The sequence below is a fragment of the Linepithema humile genome, chromosome 8, assembly GCF_040581485.1.
Source record: "Linepithema humile isolate Giens D197 chromosome 8, Lhum_UNIL_v1.0, whole genome shotgun sequence".
NCBI lineage: Eukaryota > Metazoa > Arthropoda > Insecta > Hymenoptera > Formicidae > Linepithema > Linepithema humile.
The window spans coordinates 6050446-6066552 of record NC_090135.1 but is presented as its reverse complement, the minus strand read 5'-3'; the positions used below and the strand labels follow the sequence as shown (position 1 = coordinate 6066552).

Below are 16107 nucleotides of genomic sequence, written 5' to 3'. Positions count from 1 at the left end.
GCTTGTTAGATTCAACAGACGCCGTAGACTCTCTTTAAGTCTCGCAGAATTGCTGTTAAAATGTACTCAAAATGCTTACGAAAAATATTATTCTCTTGTAAATATATTTTTTTTTAATGATTCTTTCCTTTTAATTAAGATCGCGAATAAAATTTATAACATCTGCCGCATTGAAGGATTCGGCAAACGCGCGAACGGAGGAATTCGAACGAGGATGAAGAAAAAACGTTGTGAAAAAAATTTCGTTTAGCTTCCAAAAAAAAAGTCGGAATTGTACAGTCATGAAATCGCATAATGCTTGAAGCAAATTGAAAGGTTCGATGGGCAGACAGATAGACACATAGATAAAGCATTTAATAAGCAGTTTGGTGCAAGAGGCTGGAAAGTACACGATAGACTAGTGTATATTGAAAAAAAAAAAAAAAACTACAATTGTATGGTCGTGAAATTACGATAGTTTGCTGAAGGCGAAATGAAGGCTCGATAGACAGATGGATGATACAGAAGATAGTAATTGCAATTCTCATTTGCAACTATTAGCTATCTGAAATCCGGCGGAATGTAAAAATATTCATGAAAAAAAAAATTCCTGCAACTCTAAATTCTCGAGACGTGCGCGTTAAAACTGCCTCATCTTAAGCTACGCAATTAAAATTCGAAATACACGATGATATTTACAGATCGATGCAAAGATCATCCCGACAGACGAGAGATAAAGATGGAATTCCGGAAGGTTATAATTCCAAATATAGATTCACGTTTCTTTTGTCAGAAAGAATGAAAAACTATTCAAGGATACGCTGCAAGGATACTACAAAGATGTACAAGGAATGAATCATCTGTCACACAAAAGCAGTTATCTATTCCGAACAAGATAAGAATGACGTCTTCTCGACGATAAATATTTCAAGTTTTCAATATTTTGCATTGCAAGCACGATCTAAAGTCAATAAATATACATGTTTCTCACAATGATGAATAAATTATTCTGTAAGACAGTAGCAAAGGCCAGAAAACTGATTGATGCAAACGATTTAATATTTCGAGCGAACTTAACGGGAGTTAAAAATTCCTACTAAAAGCTGGGAGAAATTCAACTTGGAACTTAATCGCTGCAATGTTGAAATTCCGTCACTAATAACAAATCGAATGACGTTTCGCGCAAATGTTCTTAAGGGAATAATCCGGTCGCTAAAGAAATACATATATATATATATCATTGAAAACTAGGGCATGTCGATTCATTACCTCGCACAAAGTATTGTTCTCGAACGAAGAAGTCCCACAAATAACGTCTCGGCCGAGGACGGAGAAATACGTGCGAACGACAATCGCGTTGTTTATGCGTGACGTGCAATGCGGAGCAGGGAATTTTCACGAGAGAATGAATGGAACGAGCGGCCATCGACGTGGTTCCCTCGCGGAGCCGAGAAATGGGTATGCGACTCGGGCCGCAAACGTCACGCACACGGCCGCGATCAGCTACCTGAACGTAGCCAGATGCCGAGGGCCTTTCGTAGAAATACGCTCGACTATTATCGAACGACGCCTCGCAAAAATCGCACAGCATCGTTCGAACGCAAATTACATTCCTCGCCGGAACGCGAGAGGACGTAATGCCTGTCGTAAATATACGAGGAAATAGCAGCTGGGACGAATGAGCGGACGGGCGTGTATTTAACGCTGCGAGTACGTGCTCGCGCTGCGAGGAATCGGGCGGCGGAATAGCGAGCGACCGTGCATATTTTCCGCGCGAAATGCGGCGGATGCATTTTCCAGAACGTTTTCTCCAGACTTTTGTATGGTGGAAAAACGGATCGCGACGAGTCGAACGAAGCGCCTGCGGCGCAGAGACGGGCGGGAGGGGGCGGCGGGAGAGGAACGACAAGGACGAACGTACGCGGAGACTGCGATGAAGACGAAGAAAGAAACGCACACACACAGAGAGAGAGAGAGAGAGAAAGAGAGAGAGAGAAAGAGAGAGACGGAGGGGAAGAGAGAGGGTAGAAACAAGCGAGACTCACCCAGAGCTCCGTGCCCCAGCTCATGTTTGCTGGGCCGGGTAAACCAGCGGGCGCGACGGCGAATAATTATCCCCGCGACACTTCACATGTATCGGCGACGTCTGCGCCCTCGTTCACTTCGTGCACTCCGCAGCACCGTATCGTTGATCACACGCACCGTAAAAACGCACGAGATCTCGCGTCAGAGATCGCCCGCCACGCGCACAATCACACAGATATCGCCAACATGTCGCTCTCGTAACCACCGACTGCCCACCGTTCCTCCTTCGCTGCCACCGCCGCCGAGACTGGCCGTTGTCAGAAGCTGCCCGGAATTTCGACATGGCGCGCTCTGCCGGCGTTGAGCCGGACTACTCGCGCGCAAGCGCGTGCGCCGACCTACGCGAGACGTAGCGCGCGAAATTTGAATCCGGAACTTTGCAGTGCACAATATAAATAATATATTTTGTAAAAGTGCGGAAATTCTTGAAATTATTATTAATAATATCGATTATTTGTATACAGTATTTTACAAACTTTTGCATAACGTATATTTTCACACACCGGCTGCTTTAGAAACATAATAAGATGTTAATTAATTATGATCTTGTCGGTCTTCAGATCTTGTCTGTAAGATTAATTATTGAAATGTAATATGTACAAACTTTATATTTAAAAATTTTCTTGAAAAGCTGTCGTTGTAAAGCAAAATTTTTTATGAAAAGCTAAACAGAATTAAGTAATAAATATGATGAAATAAATTTAGATAAACAAAGTAAACATTTCTAATTTTCGAGAAAAGAATTAAACAAAACGGAAACATTGAAATAGAGATCTATAATGGAGTGATTGCGTAAATTGTGTAAAATTCCATTTATAGTGATTGCTCGAATTGTCAATGCGTTTCTCACACATACTTAAATTATTTTAAATCATCGATCTCGCAGTGACGAACAAAATGGCGCTGGGTGACTCGAGCGAAGTATCAAAGGTCGCTACTTGGAACAAATAGATAATTCTTTTGTTATTTTAACGTGCTTGATTTGCATTTCGTGCGCTTCACGTGCTCGTTAACATATGCCGTCCTGGTGTGGTAGTGACACATTCCAACACATCTTTCGACGACGAAGGAGACATGAGTGTCCATTATGGAGGTTGTTTTTATTGTCTTTCTTATCAAATTTCTGTTGATTAATATGATCTTCAATGTGGCATCCTGCATACTTAATTGTACCACATCAATCTAAAGACTTATACTGCTATTGTTAATTGCAATCAAACTTTTAAGATGTAAAGGTTAACTTGAGACCATGTCAAGTGTCACTATGGTGACTATGTCAAAAAAATTGTTTACTTCAAACACAATAGTTAATATATTTCTTTGATTTGCATTAGAAAGAACAATTGTGCCAAGATTACGCAAAATGTAAAAATTTTATAACGAAGATAGTATGCTGGCTGTTTCATGAAGCAAAATATTAATATGTCAGTCTCAACTGTCATTCTTATTTATATCATCTTATATCATTTTTGTATTCAGGTTTTACATTTTACTGTAATGAATAAAATTTGCCTTTATAATTCAGTTTTCTGACAGAAATCAATAAGAAATAAGACAAAATTTATAAACATAAAAAAAGTTTATGATATTCTTAATGTTTCCTACTTTATTCAGAAAACCATTAATTAAATATTTAAATGATAAATTAGATGGAAGAACATTTCATTAAATTAGATTAAAAAACATTTTAAGTCACACTAATGATAAAATATGTCAAATGCAGGTGGTAGAATTATTTAATAAGTTCAACGAGAGTCTGGGATCATACATATTCTCAAGATGGATTGGAAGATTTGTGGAAGAATATCAGACATCAAGAACGATTTTCGTTATTGCCACAACTCTATTGCTTACCCTCGTCGTTGTGTCCATCTTTGTGCTGCGCAAATGGAAGAACAAAGAGTTTTTGCCAGAGGTGAAGGAGTTTGTCGGGGTGGGCACTGGGAAGCCAAGATTCAGGAAGAGAGACAAGGTTCTCTTTTATGGCAGAAAGATGTTGCGCAAAGTGAAGTCCATTGGCGGCCAAGTGCACGCCACCGGACAGGGAAAGAAGAGGAGAGCAGTTATGAGATTCGCTCGCCGATTGCTGCAACTTAAGAAGGAAACCGCTCCACCACAACTCAAAGTATGTTTTACAACAAGTGTACTTTTCTTGCTAATTCTCTCCAATTTATCTAAATTAAATTATTCGACTTTAAGGTACTGGAACCACCTGCTGAATATCTGGAAGAAGATTTGGGACCCGGTGAGAGAGTGCCACCGGATGCTCTGTACATACTGCAAAGTATCAGAGTCTTCGGCCACTTTGAAAAGCCCGTGTTCTTGAAATTGTGCAAGCACACGGAAATTATGAATTTACCCGCTGGCAGCACATTGTTCAAAATTGGGGACCCCGACGAAAACTTGTTTATAGTGCAACAGGGCTTGGTCAATGTATATATCACTGGACCCGATGGCTCTCAAATCTCACTGAAACTAGTAAAAACAGGCGAATCAGTTACCAGTCTTCTTAGCTTTACTGATGTACTTACCGGGCATACGAGTACATATAAAACTGTATCGGCAAGAGCTGTAGAAGATTCTATCGTAGTGAAGTTACCAATGAGCGCGTTCCAAGAGGTGAGCTGTGCATCTTGTCATTTCTTCATTCTAGAAATCTAGCTCACTCGTTTTTAATGAATAAAAACTGACATTTTATCTATCGATATTATTTCAGGTATTTCAAGATTATCCTGACGCCTTTGTTCGAGTTATCCAGGTCATTATGGTGCGTCTGCAGAGAGTCACCTTCACCGCTTTGCACCAGTATCTCGGCCTCTCTGCGGAATTGGTCAATCCAGGATCACACAGGAAGAAGCAGAGCCCGTTCTCCGGTTCGCCAGTGCGGTCGAGGACTCGAGAAAACTTTGCTTTGCAGAATATCGACAGTGCAACCGGTATATTTCCAATTGGCACATTGGAAATGCACGATATGAGCGACGTTTCGCATTTCGATACGTCTAATTCAAACGGTTCTCAGCCTGTGCCGATAATCATGAGTCGACGGTAAAAATTTATAGATCAATTCTACAGTAGCGGTCAATGAAATGTACTCACCGGTATTATTGTTTTCCTTAAAGTCTGAAGCAAAGTACTGTACAAAATCGTAAAATTTATATTAAAAGGTATTAACGACCGATAATTTTGATTAGAACATTTTAGTTGAATTGTTTTAATATATTTTTACATATTTATAAAAATAGGACAATATACAATGGAGACAATACTTGCTTTATATTTTACACGTATAACAATAACAATGATAGGAACAAATAATTATAACAAATATTAATATTTTGTGATATTTGTGATTTTTCACTTTTGGTCATTTTTCGGTGATTTGCCATTTTTATAAATACTGCACGATACTTTTTGAAAATAAGCGCGAACTAATTCCTAGCTCGTGTTAATTATCTATATATACCCGAATAAACCTAATTTAATTCTCATCACCCTTACAATACTTTATCAAAGACAGGTCATTTCGAAGAATCCTGCTGAGTACATTTCATCGACCGCTACTGTACATTATATCTTTTTTTACTTCACATAGAATATAGATTAAGCTTTCTCGAAACTACTTTATCAAGATCGATACTTTAAATACCTGTTTCACGTCGAGCAGGATATCGAAGAGCAACATCGACTGGAAAAATCAGGGCTCCAACTCGCAATCGGGTCAGAATTCGGCGGACATGGTGCCGGAATGCGATTCTCACTGGCCGACTTCGTCTCCCTCGGCGCCTCAAGCGCATCAAGAAGCCTCTCACAATATGGGAGGCATTTATTCCAGCAGAAAACGTCAAGTCAACGAAACGCAGCTGCAGCAGCAACTGGATGAAGCGCAGCTCATTCAAATAGCCACCGACGCCTTTGTGCGTGAACTCGGCATAGAGGACGAGACTGTGCTGAAAGACAAGGTGCAGATTAGGGAAGTGCCAGCTGGTACTTATCTGATGAAGGAAGAATCTCACAAGGTTCGCCATGTCTTCTTCCCACTTGTAATCTATAAGAAAGAGAGAGAGACAATATTACTCAAATTTTATCATGTTACAGGATGTCGCACTTGTTTATGTGCTTTCGGGCTCGCTGATAGTAAGCCAACGCGTGTCGGAGGGCCGGGATGCCGGTCAAGAAGTGCACATGTTTAGTGCTCATCAGGGTGAGATTGTCGGTGGTTTGGCCGTGCTGACCGGCGAGCCGTCCTTTTATACGATCAGAGCGAAACACGCCAGCCGTATCGCGCTACTCAGTAAATCAACGTTCTTCACTATCATGCGCGAGCAGCCTACAGTCGTGTTGCACGTGGCGCACACCGTTGTTCGCAGATTGAGTCCATTCGTAAGACAGGTAGAAGTCCTGGAAGAAAGAAAGAAATCTTTGAAAGACAAAGCCTTGCCAATTTCTAGCAAGTGTATTTTTTTGAACAGGTGGACTTCGCTCTTGATTGGCTGTTCCTCGAAAGCGGGAGGGCCGTTTATCGACAGGGCGATGAATCAGATTCGACGTTCATCGTGCTGAGCGGACGGCTGCGATCGGTAATCACTTACAAAAACGGCAAGAAGGAATCGGTGGCGGAATACGGAAAGGGCGACTTGGTGGGCATCGTGGAGATGGTGACGCAGACCCCGAGATCGACGACAGTCATGGCGGTCCGTGATTCCGAACTGGCGAAGCTGCCAGAAGGTTTATTCAACGTGATCAAACTCAGGTATCCAATCGTCGTCACGAGACTGATAAATCTCCTCGGGCATCGTATACTCGGCACCTGGCAGCAAGCGCATACGAAAAACGGCAGCAGTGACACTCAGTAAATATATTATTCGCACAAATCACGGCGTTTGTCGGAGTAGGCTTGTTAATTAAAAGCGATTTCTCGACTTGTTTTCACAGACGAGCCGCGGCGACAGTCGACGCCAGGCCAGCACAGGTGAATTTCTCAACTGTCGCCATCGTACCCGTGTCGGATGATGTACCATTGACCGCCTTCACGTTTGAATTGTACCATTCCTTATGTGCCATTGGACCTTCTCTTCGTTTAACGTCTGACGTCGTGAGAAAGGTATTATATCGCATTACTTATTGTAATATTTATCTTCGTACGATTGAATACTACAGTGACAGAATTTTACTTTCGTTTATTTTTATCATTCAATTTTAAAAAGGCTTCAAAGAAGCTAGAAATTGTAATATCAATTAATGCAAAGTAAAATTTCTATAGTCTTCTGTTCTCACAGTTTTTTTTTGTTTATTTAATTTTAGAGTACTTATATCTTTTTTCTTTGACGGAAAGAAATGATTAAATATCGATTCAATCAATTTTCCACAATCGTTGATGATGCAGCAGTACTTTACCGATAATTCCCGACTTCTTTTCCTTTGTAGACTTTAGGAACGACCATCATGGAGCCTGCGAACGAGTACCGGCTAACTTCCTGGCTCGCACAGCAGGAGGATCAGCACAGAATCTCGCTGTACCAATGCGATTCAAGTTACACGCTGTGGACCCAGCGATGCGTGCGACAGGCCGATTGCATTCTCATCGTGGGTTTGGGCGATCGACCGCCATCGATCGGTCGAACGGAGCGCGAGATCGAGCGGCTCGTGATGCGAACGCAGAAGGAGCTGGTGCTGCTGCACAAGGAGCAGAACGGCCAGCGGCCCACGAACACCGTTCAATGGCTGAACATGAGATCCTGGGTGTCCAGTCACCATCACATCCAGTGCCCGAAGCGAATGTTCACCAGGAGGTCGCAGTACAGAATTGTAAGCGAAGTGAATAAACGGGGAAGCTTATTCGCAAGTGAGATAAGAAAAAAAATACCTCGCATTTAACTCGAACGCGCGCTTGATTGCAGAACGAGCTGTACTCCAAGGTGCTCATGTCCGAGCCGAACGTGCACAGCGATTTCAGCAGACTCGCGCGATGGCTGACCGGCACCTCGGTCGGTCTCGTGCTGGGCGGCGGCGGCGCGAGGGGCGCCGCTCACGTCGGCATGCTGAAGGCCATCATCGAGGCCGGCATACCGATAGACATGGTCGGCGGCGTCAGCATCGGCGCCTTCATGGGCGCGCTGTGGTGCATGGAAAAGAACATCACCACCACCACGCAGAAGGCCAGGGAGTGGTCCAAGGTGGGAGTAAACTCTGCGCTCGTAAACCTTCACCTTTCAGAGCTAAATTCGCAAATTTCTCGAAAAACTCTCGCGCACACTGTCAGATTGATGAAAAACATGGCGATAAAAAAAAAACACCGTCTCTATCCGGCAGAAAATGACGCAGTGGTGGCGGCAGATTCTGGATTTGACTTACCCGATGACCTCGATGTTCTCCGGCAAGGACTTCAACAAGACCATACAGCAGACCTTCGGCGACACGTATATCGAAGATCTGTGGCTGCCGTACTTCACTATAACCACAGACATCACGGACTCCTGCATGCGCACGCATAGACACGGTCTGTATGAGCGATGAATCTTTCATTCCGAATATCGACGGAGCTTCCAGTTTCATTTCATCTTCATGTATTCTTCGGCCGGTGTTTCTTTACATATTTACTTTTGAAATTCAAAGCTGCGCGATCGTAGAACGGAATTCGTGCGCCTTGAATTTTCTTGATTCTGAAAATCGTATAACTGTTAGATGCAAAATTGACCGGAAATGTAACTGAAAGCTTTGATCGCGTCATCGAAAACAGCTGTAGAATATTTGTGGTGAATCAAATAGTAAACAGTGTCGTGTTTTCTTTTATAGACAAACACGCGCGTGGTGTGTCCAAAGCTATTTGCTTTCGGACGCGGTTTATTAAAACTCGTTCTTTTTTGATTCACCAGTTGTAGCTTTGCCTTGTAGATTTTGTTTATTGCTGCTAAATTTAGATATATGCATTGCCTTAGATCGTAGCAGTAGAAGCTTTAATGAGCGGGAGTGAGCTTTTCAAATCATCATTGTTGACGTACTCTCCGTTTACTATTGCTTTAAAAAAAAAAAACCGAGGCATCTTTTTGTTTTTCGTAAAACGAATGTATAAATTGTAAATTGGTGTACACAATGCTTCCTGTATTGCTTTCACGATATCAAGAAATAGTTCAACAAATATCTAAAAATTCATACGCAAAGCACAATATATTACTTAATTTTTTTACATAAACAAAAATGAAATAATCTATGCAAGTAAAAAAACATTTTCAAAGACTTCCGAGCATTTAAAGATTCATCTTGATGTGTATGTTCTTCTTAAAATTATTATTATTAATAAATAAACTCTAATTCGTCTTTCTCTCTACACAATATTGTTCCAGCCAGTGTTGTAGAAAAAATTTCATAACGACTTAAGAATACAGGAAGTATTTCCGGATAAATGCGAAATATTAAAGAAAATGATTCGTGTTTAGGATCGCTGTGGCGGTACATTCGGGCCTCGATGTCATTGTCTGGTTATATGCCACCCATGTGTGACCCTGTTGATGGCCATCTCCTGCTCGACGGCGGGTACGTCAATAACCTTCCAGGTAACTTGAATCGCAATTGACGAGCGCAGCGCTGACTTTGACGGCTAATATGAAAACTAACAAGAAATGGATAAGCAAAAGTTGTCGGAATAATATGAAATTTATATAAGTTTTGTTATCAAGAATTTATATATATATATAAATTTCTATCAATTATACCAAAATTAAATAATCTTCTATTTCTGCAACAAATTACCTTCTTAGCTCTTCGAAATTCGGCTATTTTGGCTGCTCTAAATTCAGTCGGGGACCTTGTGTCACTTCATATTTACTTTGGCAGAACGTTGAGGATTTATTTGCGCGCGTTACTGCAATGAAAATAGAATGTCGTAAGAAACGTTGAAGCTCACTCCCGTTGATAAAAGATGCATTCATCAAATTCTGAATAATCAAGTCGGCTCAGGTTTGCTATGGAGATACATACGCGGCAGCATGACTATCGCGGGGGTCTTCCCTCCGATTTGCGATCCCCTTGATGGGCATCTTTTGGTCGACGGGTGTTATGTTAATAACGTGCCAGGTATTTGTCTCTTTTCCATTGTTTCATTATTCTCGATTTGCCATTCCTTAGCGTAATCCGCAACGATACGTTTCTAAAATTGCCTGAAAACATGAGCGGGAGTTAAAATATAAATACGTGAATCCATTTTGTGAACGAAATAAAAAATTCTATCACTCTTACAAATTAGATCCTCTGACGAGTTAACGTTCTCGATTAATGCATTCACCACGTTTCCGTTTAAGCTGACGAAATGCTGCGGCAAGGAGCGCATCACATTCTGGCCATCGACGTGGGCTCGCAGGACGACACGGATCTTACGAACTACGGGGACTCGCTGTCCGGCTGGTGGCTGCTGTGGAAGCGGTGGAATCCGTTTGCCACGCCCGTGAAGGTGCCGAACTTACCCGACATCCAGTCCAGATTGGCGTACGTGAGCTGCGTGCGCCAGCTGGAGGAGGTGAAGACCTCGGATTACTGCGAGTACATCCGGCCGCCGATCGACAAATACAAAACTCTGCAGTTCGCCAACTTCGACGAGATCAAAGACGTGGGCTACCAGCACGGTGAGGGACTTTGCGCGTTCTTACATTCAAATCCCACGCAGCTGCAATGCCGAGTGCAAGCTTATGGGTGCATTCGTTTATGCAGCGGTTAGCGCATCCACTGCGTTTATCATCTGCTAGTCACGTTACCTAATTTACCGAACACACACCTGCGTGAATGGATTTAAAAGCATTGGCGAAGTTGCATTACGTTGTGTCTGTACAAAATTTTGCGAAAATAATGAAGACGGGATCAAAACATTCTTAAATTGAGAGTTCTCTGATCCTTTTTCCATATCTGCTGTAGACGAAGTCATTACATGGTTAGGAACTATTGCAGCAGAACCTGTAACTGAGATAAATTTACAAAAACAAATCCCAAAACATTACAAAATTTGTTTATAGAAAATTCAGACAGTTTAGAATTTTATGTGTTTAGATTTTTAATCTACATTCAATACGTGTGCATTTTTAGGTTAATTTGATTGTAAATACGAATATCGTAAACTTTAAAAAATTTTTCCATTATATAATACTTATCTTGGATTACTTTCACTTTTGCGGGATCGATTTCGAGGAGTTGTTCTACCCCTTTTTGATTTTTTACTTTAATAAAATCTATTTTCACATTTTAATTAATCAATGTGGATGCGGATAATTAAGCTAGATTTGCAATGGGTGTATTCGTTTACGCAGTACTGCAAGCAGAGCATCCAGAGCAGGACCTCCGAAGTACCTGCGCAGATGAAATACAACCCTGCGTAAACGAACGACAAACTGCGCTGCAGTTATTTTCGCAGGCGAAGTAAACGAACGACATCTGCGGCAGTAACTGCATAAACAAATGCACTCTATTTATACAGTGAAATACCTGCGCACGCGTCCGTGAAACTGAAATGGATTCGTGTTCTCCAGGAAAAACGTACTTCGAGGGTCAGTCGAAAGCCGGAGTTCTGCCTCGATTCAACGCGGATCGGGAGAATGCGCGAGCTCTGCGAGCGAAGAACCAAGCGGCCAATCAGCAATCGCCCTCGTCGTACACTTTCACCGATCTCGCGCAGATGGTGTGTAAAGTTTCGCGCGGCAACCGTTACGTCGATCTCGACATAGACTCCGATTCCGACGAGCTCGAGGAATACGAAGCGGATCTGGAAGAAGACGCACAGGAAGTAGGATACGCGTCCGAACCCACTGCCGGTATTTTAGACCAGGTAATTTATTATATCCTACTTGTTGAATTGTTCATTTTTTATATTTCTTGCGCATCCTAACGTAATTTTTCTTAATACCGGATTTTAAACGTAGAAAGATGGACAATCCATATCGGAGTGCTCTTTAAATTATGGAAGAAATTGGTTTCATTTAAGCTAAAATATTAATCATTTGTTTGAAAGTTACGCAAATACGATAAATTCGGATTATAATGACATTTTAATTGATTGTAGAGCCCTGAGGATAATCGTCTGAGGCGAAGAACTGGTGTTTCGCTTAGTCTATCCGATACTGAAGCGGAATCGGAACTAGAATATCATCCAAAGATCTTTTGAATACTTGTTTAGAATCATTTACGATACGCACTGTATCTCATGCTACATTACTCGCCCAATATGAAACAAATTTAGCACAAATGTACGCTTCTTCGCAAACATACAACTGTACAATCAGAGATGCACTCCACGATACAGGCGATCAATCTGCATTGAAGTACAAAAAGTAAATATTGTGAGAAACGTATTCATCGGAGCGCGTCGCTCTGAAGTCATGTTACACGTCGTTCTTATATAATTATAATAAGCGAATAATATTGTTATTAATTATTGCCATTAAATATTATATATTAAATATATATAATTTTACGGTTTGTAAAAAGACCCATTATTATTTACAAATTCCTATTACATTTTTTGTACATGTATTAACATTTATCAGATTCTAGATTCCTCGCAAGAAGATTATTTTAGAATAACTGTATTCAGGCTCAATCGTGTAGATTGTATAAAATTGTAATTTTACACAACTATAACATTTTATAGAAAATTATAGAAAAAATATAAGCTCTTTAAAAATTTGTATTATAAAAGAGAGCTGAAGAATGAAATTCGTTATATAATCTATTGTTAACATATGTAGAAAATTCGAAAAGTATGAAATGAGATATTTAGTCTAAGAAAGCGCAAAATGAACTTTACAACTGCATTTTACGTTGCATTAAAAATCGCTGGTCATTGTCAGGTCCGGATCAAGGATGGTTAATAATACGCCAATCAAATGCAAAGATCCCGTCACGAGTATCTCCACTTTATCGATCTGTGGAGGTGCACACCTTTTAATATCGCAGAGCACTTCGGCGACGTTCTTCTTCAACACAGAGCCCTCGCCCCACCACTCGCATTGTTTCTCACACTTCTCCATTTGCTTGCTAATCACCGCACAAAGCATGGCATTCAGGTCCTCCACACTGGCCACTCCTGACTGATTGGGGGTGAAGTAAGCCTTATCGAAGTTCAGAGGTTTCAGCCGCTTCAGTAATACCTGAGAATCCCGGTCGCCGCTGGTATTGAATATTAGGAACTTAGTGGAGGTTTTTCGGCTGGCCCGGTTGAACCACAATACACAATTGTCGATGCTCTCCACGGTGTGAGCGCCGTCTAGGAAGAAATCCGCCACGCTGGTCCGCAGAATCTGCGTGCGACCGGGCCATTTGCAGTCCGCCAGCGCCACCGCAACCTTGTCCGAAGAGATAACTTGAGCTGAATCTTTGTTGCTATTAATGTCGGCGTGAAAACCGTTGATGTATTTATTCTCCGCGATTAACGACGGCGCGCCGCACCGCGACTTCATCCATTCGTGCGCCAAGTCGATCGACAGCAGGGCGTTTTGTCGCTGTATGCCGTTGACGTCGACGCCGGCCGACGTGAGGACGTCGTTCCACCTGTTGTCGTCCGGCTGAACCACTCGCAGCTCGTCGCGACACCGTCTTTCCTCGGCTCGTGCGCGCAGAACGCGCATCGCCGATTCCGCTTGCGGCACCGTGAAGGCCCTCGCATGCGGTTTGAAGATCCCGGACTTCTGATGAGCGATCGCCTCCAGAGTGTTGCCCAGCAGCGCGGTGTGCTCCAGCGCCAGGCTCGTCACTCCGACGCAGACCGGATTCCGCAGGACGTTGGTGCTGTCCAGTTCACCGCCGATTCCGACCTCGACGATTGCCACGTCGACGTTCGCCTCCAGAAACACGTGGAACGTGAGGATCGTTAAGAACCTGAAGTACGTCGGCATGTCCGATTCGTATTCCCGCTTCCGTTCGAGGTTCCGGTAGACATTCCAGAAGGAGCGGGTGAAGTGCGACCGACTGATCGGCTCGCCGTTCAACCGGATGCGTTCCCGCACGGAGACCAAGTGCGGCGAGCTGAAAAAGCCCGTGCTGAAGCCGTGCTGCCGCAGAATCGCTTCTGTGAACGCGCATGTCGAACCCTTGCCCTTCGTGCCAGCCACGTGAATGACGGACAAGCTGTCCAGCTGCTCCAAAGTAATGCCAGATCTGCGAAAAGGAATATGAAATTGCAACGTCAGAAGTAAAATCTTAATTAAACTTTTACATTCAGTGAATTTCTTGAAGCAGTTAATTGAGAAATAAAATAGTAATAATCAAGGAAATGAATTTCAGTTTGAATTCTGAATTTATAATTATTAAAATATTAATGACTTTACCGAAGCAAGTATTTTTCTGTTTCCTTCAGCTTCGCAGGATCATTCACATTCTGAACAGACTGCAAGTAAGCAGCATTGCTTTGCAGAGAAAGAGTTAATGTTTTCAACGCTTCCTGTGAAAATAATATAAACACATTTTATATATCCACTTATAATTTTCATGCATTTACTTATGTACAACTTATTTCTCTCTATTGAATAGAACAGCACACAGAAAAACATGTTATTTTCTTAATAACTGATATTTTTACAAACTTTGTAAAACAATGCAAACATATTAAGTTTCACAAAGTCAGTTTTACACATATCAAATATTAAAAAACGACAATACAATTAGAAATATTAAATGTTATCTTAAATGATTCTTCCAGAATTTGATATTATTCATTGTTAAAACCGTTTCTTTTCTAAGAAAAATATTGGGAATCTTAATAATGCCTAGTGAAATAGCTTTAAGTGGCAATGATGATTGCTGAACGTATTTACCTCATAGGATACATCAATGAGAGCAGAACGGCCCAGCAATTCATTCTGCATCATTTTCTTCAGCAGAGTAAACATTGAGATCCACTATTATGCAACCGTATAAGAAGCGATAAACGGCGATGTATGTCAAAGTGCACACATGTCAAAGTGCACGACTCTCACACAATTGTGTATTTTTATAATACTTGGAACATTTTCTGTTGAAAACCATGCAACACAATCAAACGTTTGCTATTACATTAGAATTATTTATGAATATATATTCATATAATTATATATCTATGAATTTCTTAGAGGCAATTCTAGGAAAGACTTTCAATGTTTTACGCTGCCTCGTCGTTTTTTACTTTAACCCTGCGCACTGTTACGTGCGAGAAGCCACGTAATAGATAATTTTGAACTAATCAGGATACGTTTGTGGAAAAGTCTTTATCAGGTGTTGCTGGTTCGAGCTGTGATCGAGAACTGAACTGATGAGATGGATCTTCGTTCCAAGTGCTTTAGGTATTTCGTAGAGGTGGAAGGTTTTATTGAAGGAAAAAGGTTTTATTGAAGGGAAAAGGTTTTATTGAAGAGAAAGTGCACGTTATGCACAAAAACAGGCTAATCTACGTTTATTGCAATTATAGAAGAGATCATTTGTTTAGGATCCGGAAGGAATAAAGATAAAAATGGTTTGAAGGTCCGAATAAAAAAAGATAATTTAAGGAACAAGAAAGTTGCGGCACTCCGAGAATCTTTTACTACGATCGACCGGAAACTCCAGCATGCTTTTATACTTCAAAATTAAATTTGTCTCCGCTTCCACTGAGTTCACAGAAACCTTCTTTTTTTCCATTTTTACCGCAATTTGCGCTTACAGTTATCGTGACAGTAGCTCTCATGTAACGCTGCACGTGTACCGGCATTCGAAATTCGTGAATAGAAAGAGATGCAAATTACGCATGAGATGACACGTGGAATGCAAAAGGTTAAACTTACCGCTTTATCACGGATTTTTAGTTCCGATAAAGATATTGTGACGTGTTAAATATGAATAAAATTATAGTAAAGTAAGCGTTGTGAAATGCGAACTAAATATAATTCATGAGATAGATTATTATTTTAACCGCGACGTGATCATGTTGACCGCAAACTGCGCATAATAAATATTTTTCCCGCCACGAACTTAGCACAGGTGTTCGAAGCGTGGTTTTGTTTACATTTGTGTGATAACCTGTGTATATGAATTTAATCACTGGAATGGAATGAAGCT

At 41.4% G+C, this 16107-nt stretch overlaps 3 protein-coding genes across 12 annotated transcripts in view; 1 reads left to right on the top strand and 2 right to left on the bottom strand.

Annotated features, from left to right (window-relative positions):
* Cip4 (formin-binding protein 1-like Cip4) overlaps positions 1-2347 on the bottom strand; it is a 37596-nt gene extending 35249 nt beyond the window's left edge. For all 5 annotated transcript variants that reach the window (XM_012368813.2, XM_012368815.2, XM_012368814.2 and 2 more), the window contains exon 1: positions 2025-2347. In XM_012368813.2, the coding sequence (XP_012224236.1) occupies positions 2025-2048 (24 nt within the window). In that variant the 5' untranslated portion in view covers positions 2049-2347. The remainder of the gene's footprint in view (positions 1-2024) is intronic.
* A 588-nt stretch (positions 2348-2935) lies between these two features.
* Positions 2936-12527, top strand: sws (patatin like phospholipase domain containing sws). Of its 2 annotated transcripts, none has more exons than XM_012368820.2 (15): positions 2936-3157; positions 3788-4189; positions 4264-4683; positions 4781-5109; positions 5729-6080; positions 6160-6453; positions 6534-6913; positions 6997-7165; positions 7489-7869; positions 7962-8237; positions 8374-8560; positions 10018-10134; positions 10359-10679; positions 11574-11869; positions 12104-12527. In XM_012368820.2, exons 1-15 carry the CDS (start codon positions 3152-3154, stop codon positions 12203-12205), a joined length of 4032 nt encoding a protein of 1343 aa, XP_012224243.2. In that variant the 5' UTR covers positions 2936-3151; the 3' UTR covers positions 12206-12527. The 2 variants fall into 2 exon arrangements, with proteins under 2 accessions (XP_012224243.2, XP_012224242.2); XM_012368819.2 differs by lacking the exon at positions 10018-10134 and adding an exon at positions 9498-9614 and having other exon boundaries at positions 2938-3157.
* Positions 9051-16075, bottom strand: LOC105673292 (folylpolyglutamate synthase, mitochondrial-like). Of its 5 annotated transcripts, none has more exons than XM_067360456.1 (8): positions 15834-16075; positions 14853-15049; positions 14367-14479; positions 10829-14196; positions 10297-10720; positions 10039-10217; positions 9811-9922; positions 9051-9670 (listed from the first exon to the last, which is right to left on the bottom strand). In XM_067360456.1, exons 2-4 carry the CDS (start codon positions 14925-14927, stop codon positions 12867-12869), a joined length of 1518 nt encoding a protein of 505 aa, XP_067216557.1. In that variant the 5' UTR covers positions 14928-15049; positions 15834-16075; the 3' UTR covers positions 9051-9670; positions 9811-9922; positions 10039-10217; positions 10297-10720; positions 10829-12866. The 5 variants fall into 5 exon arrangements, with proteins under 5 accessions (XP_067216557.1, XP_012224244.1, XP_067216558.1 ...); XM_012368821.2 differs by having other exon boundaries at positions 10297-11394; positions 11530-14196; XM_067360457.1 differs by having other exon boundaries at positions 10297-11010; positions 11530-14196.
* Between the last annotated feature and the right edge of the window lie 32 nt (positions 16076-16107).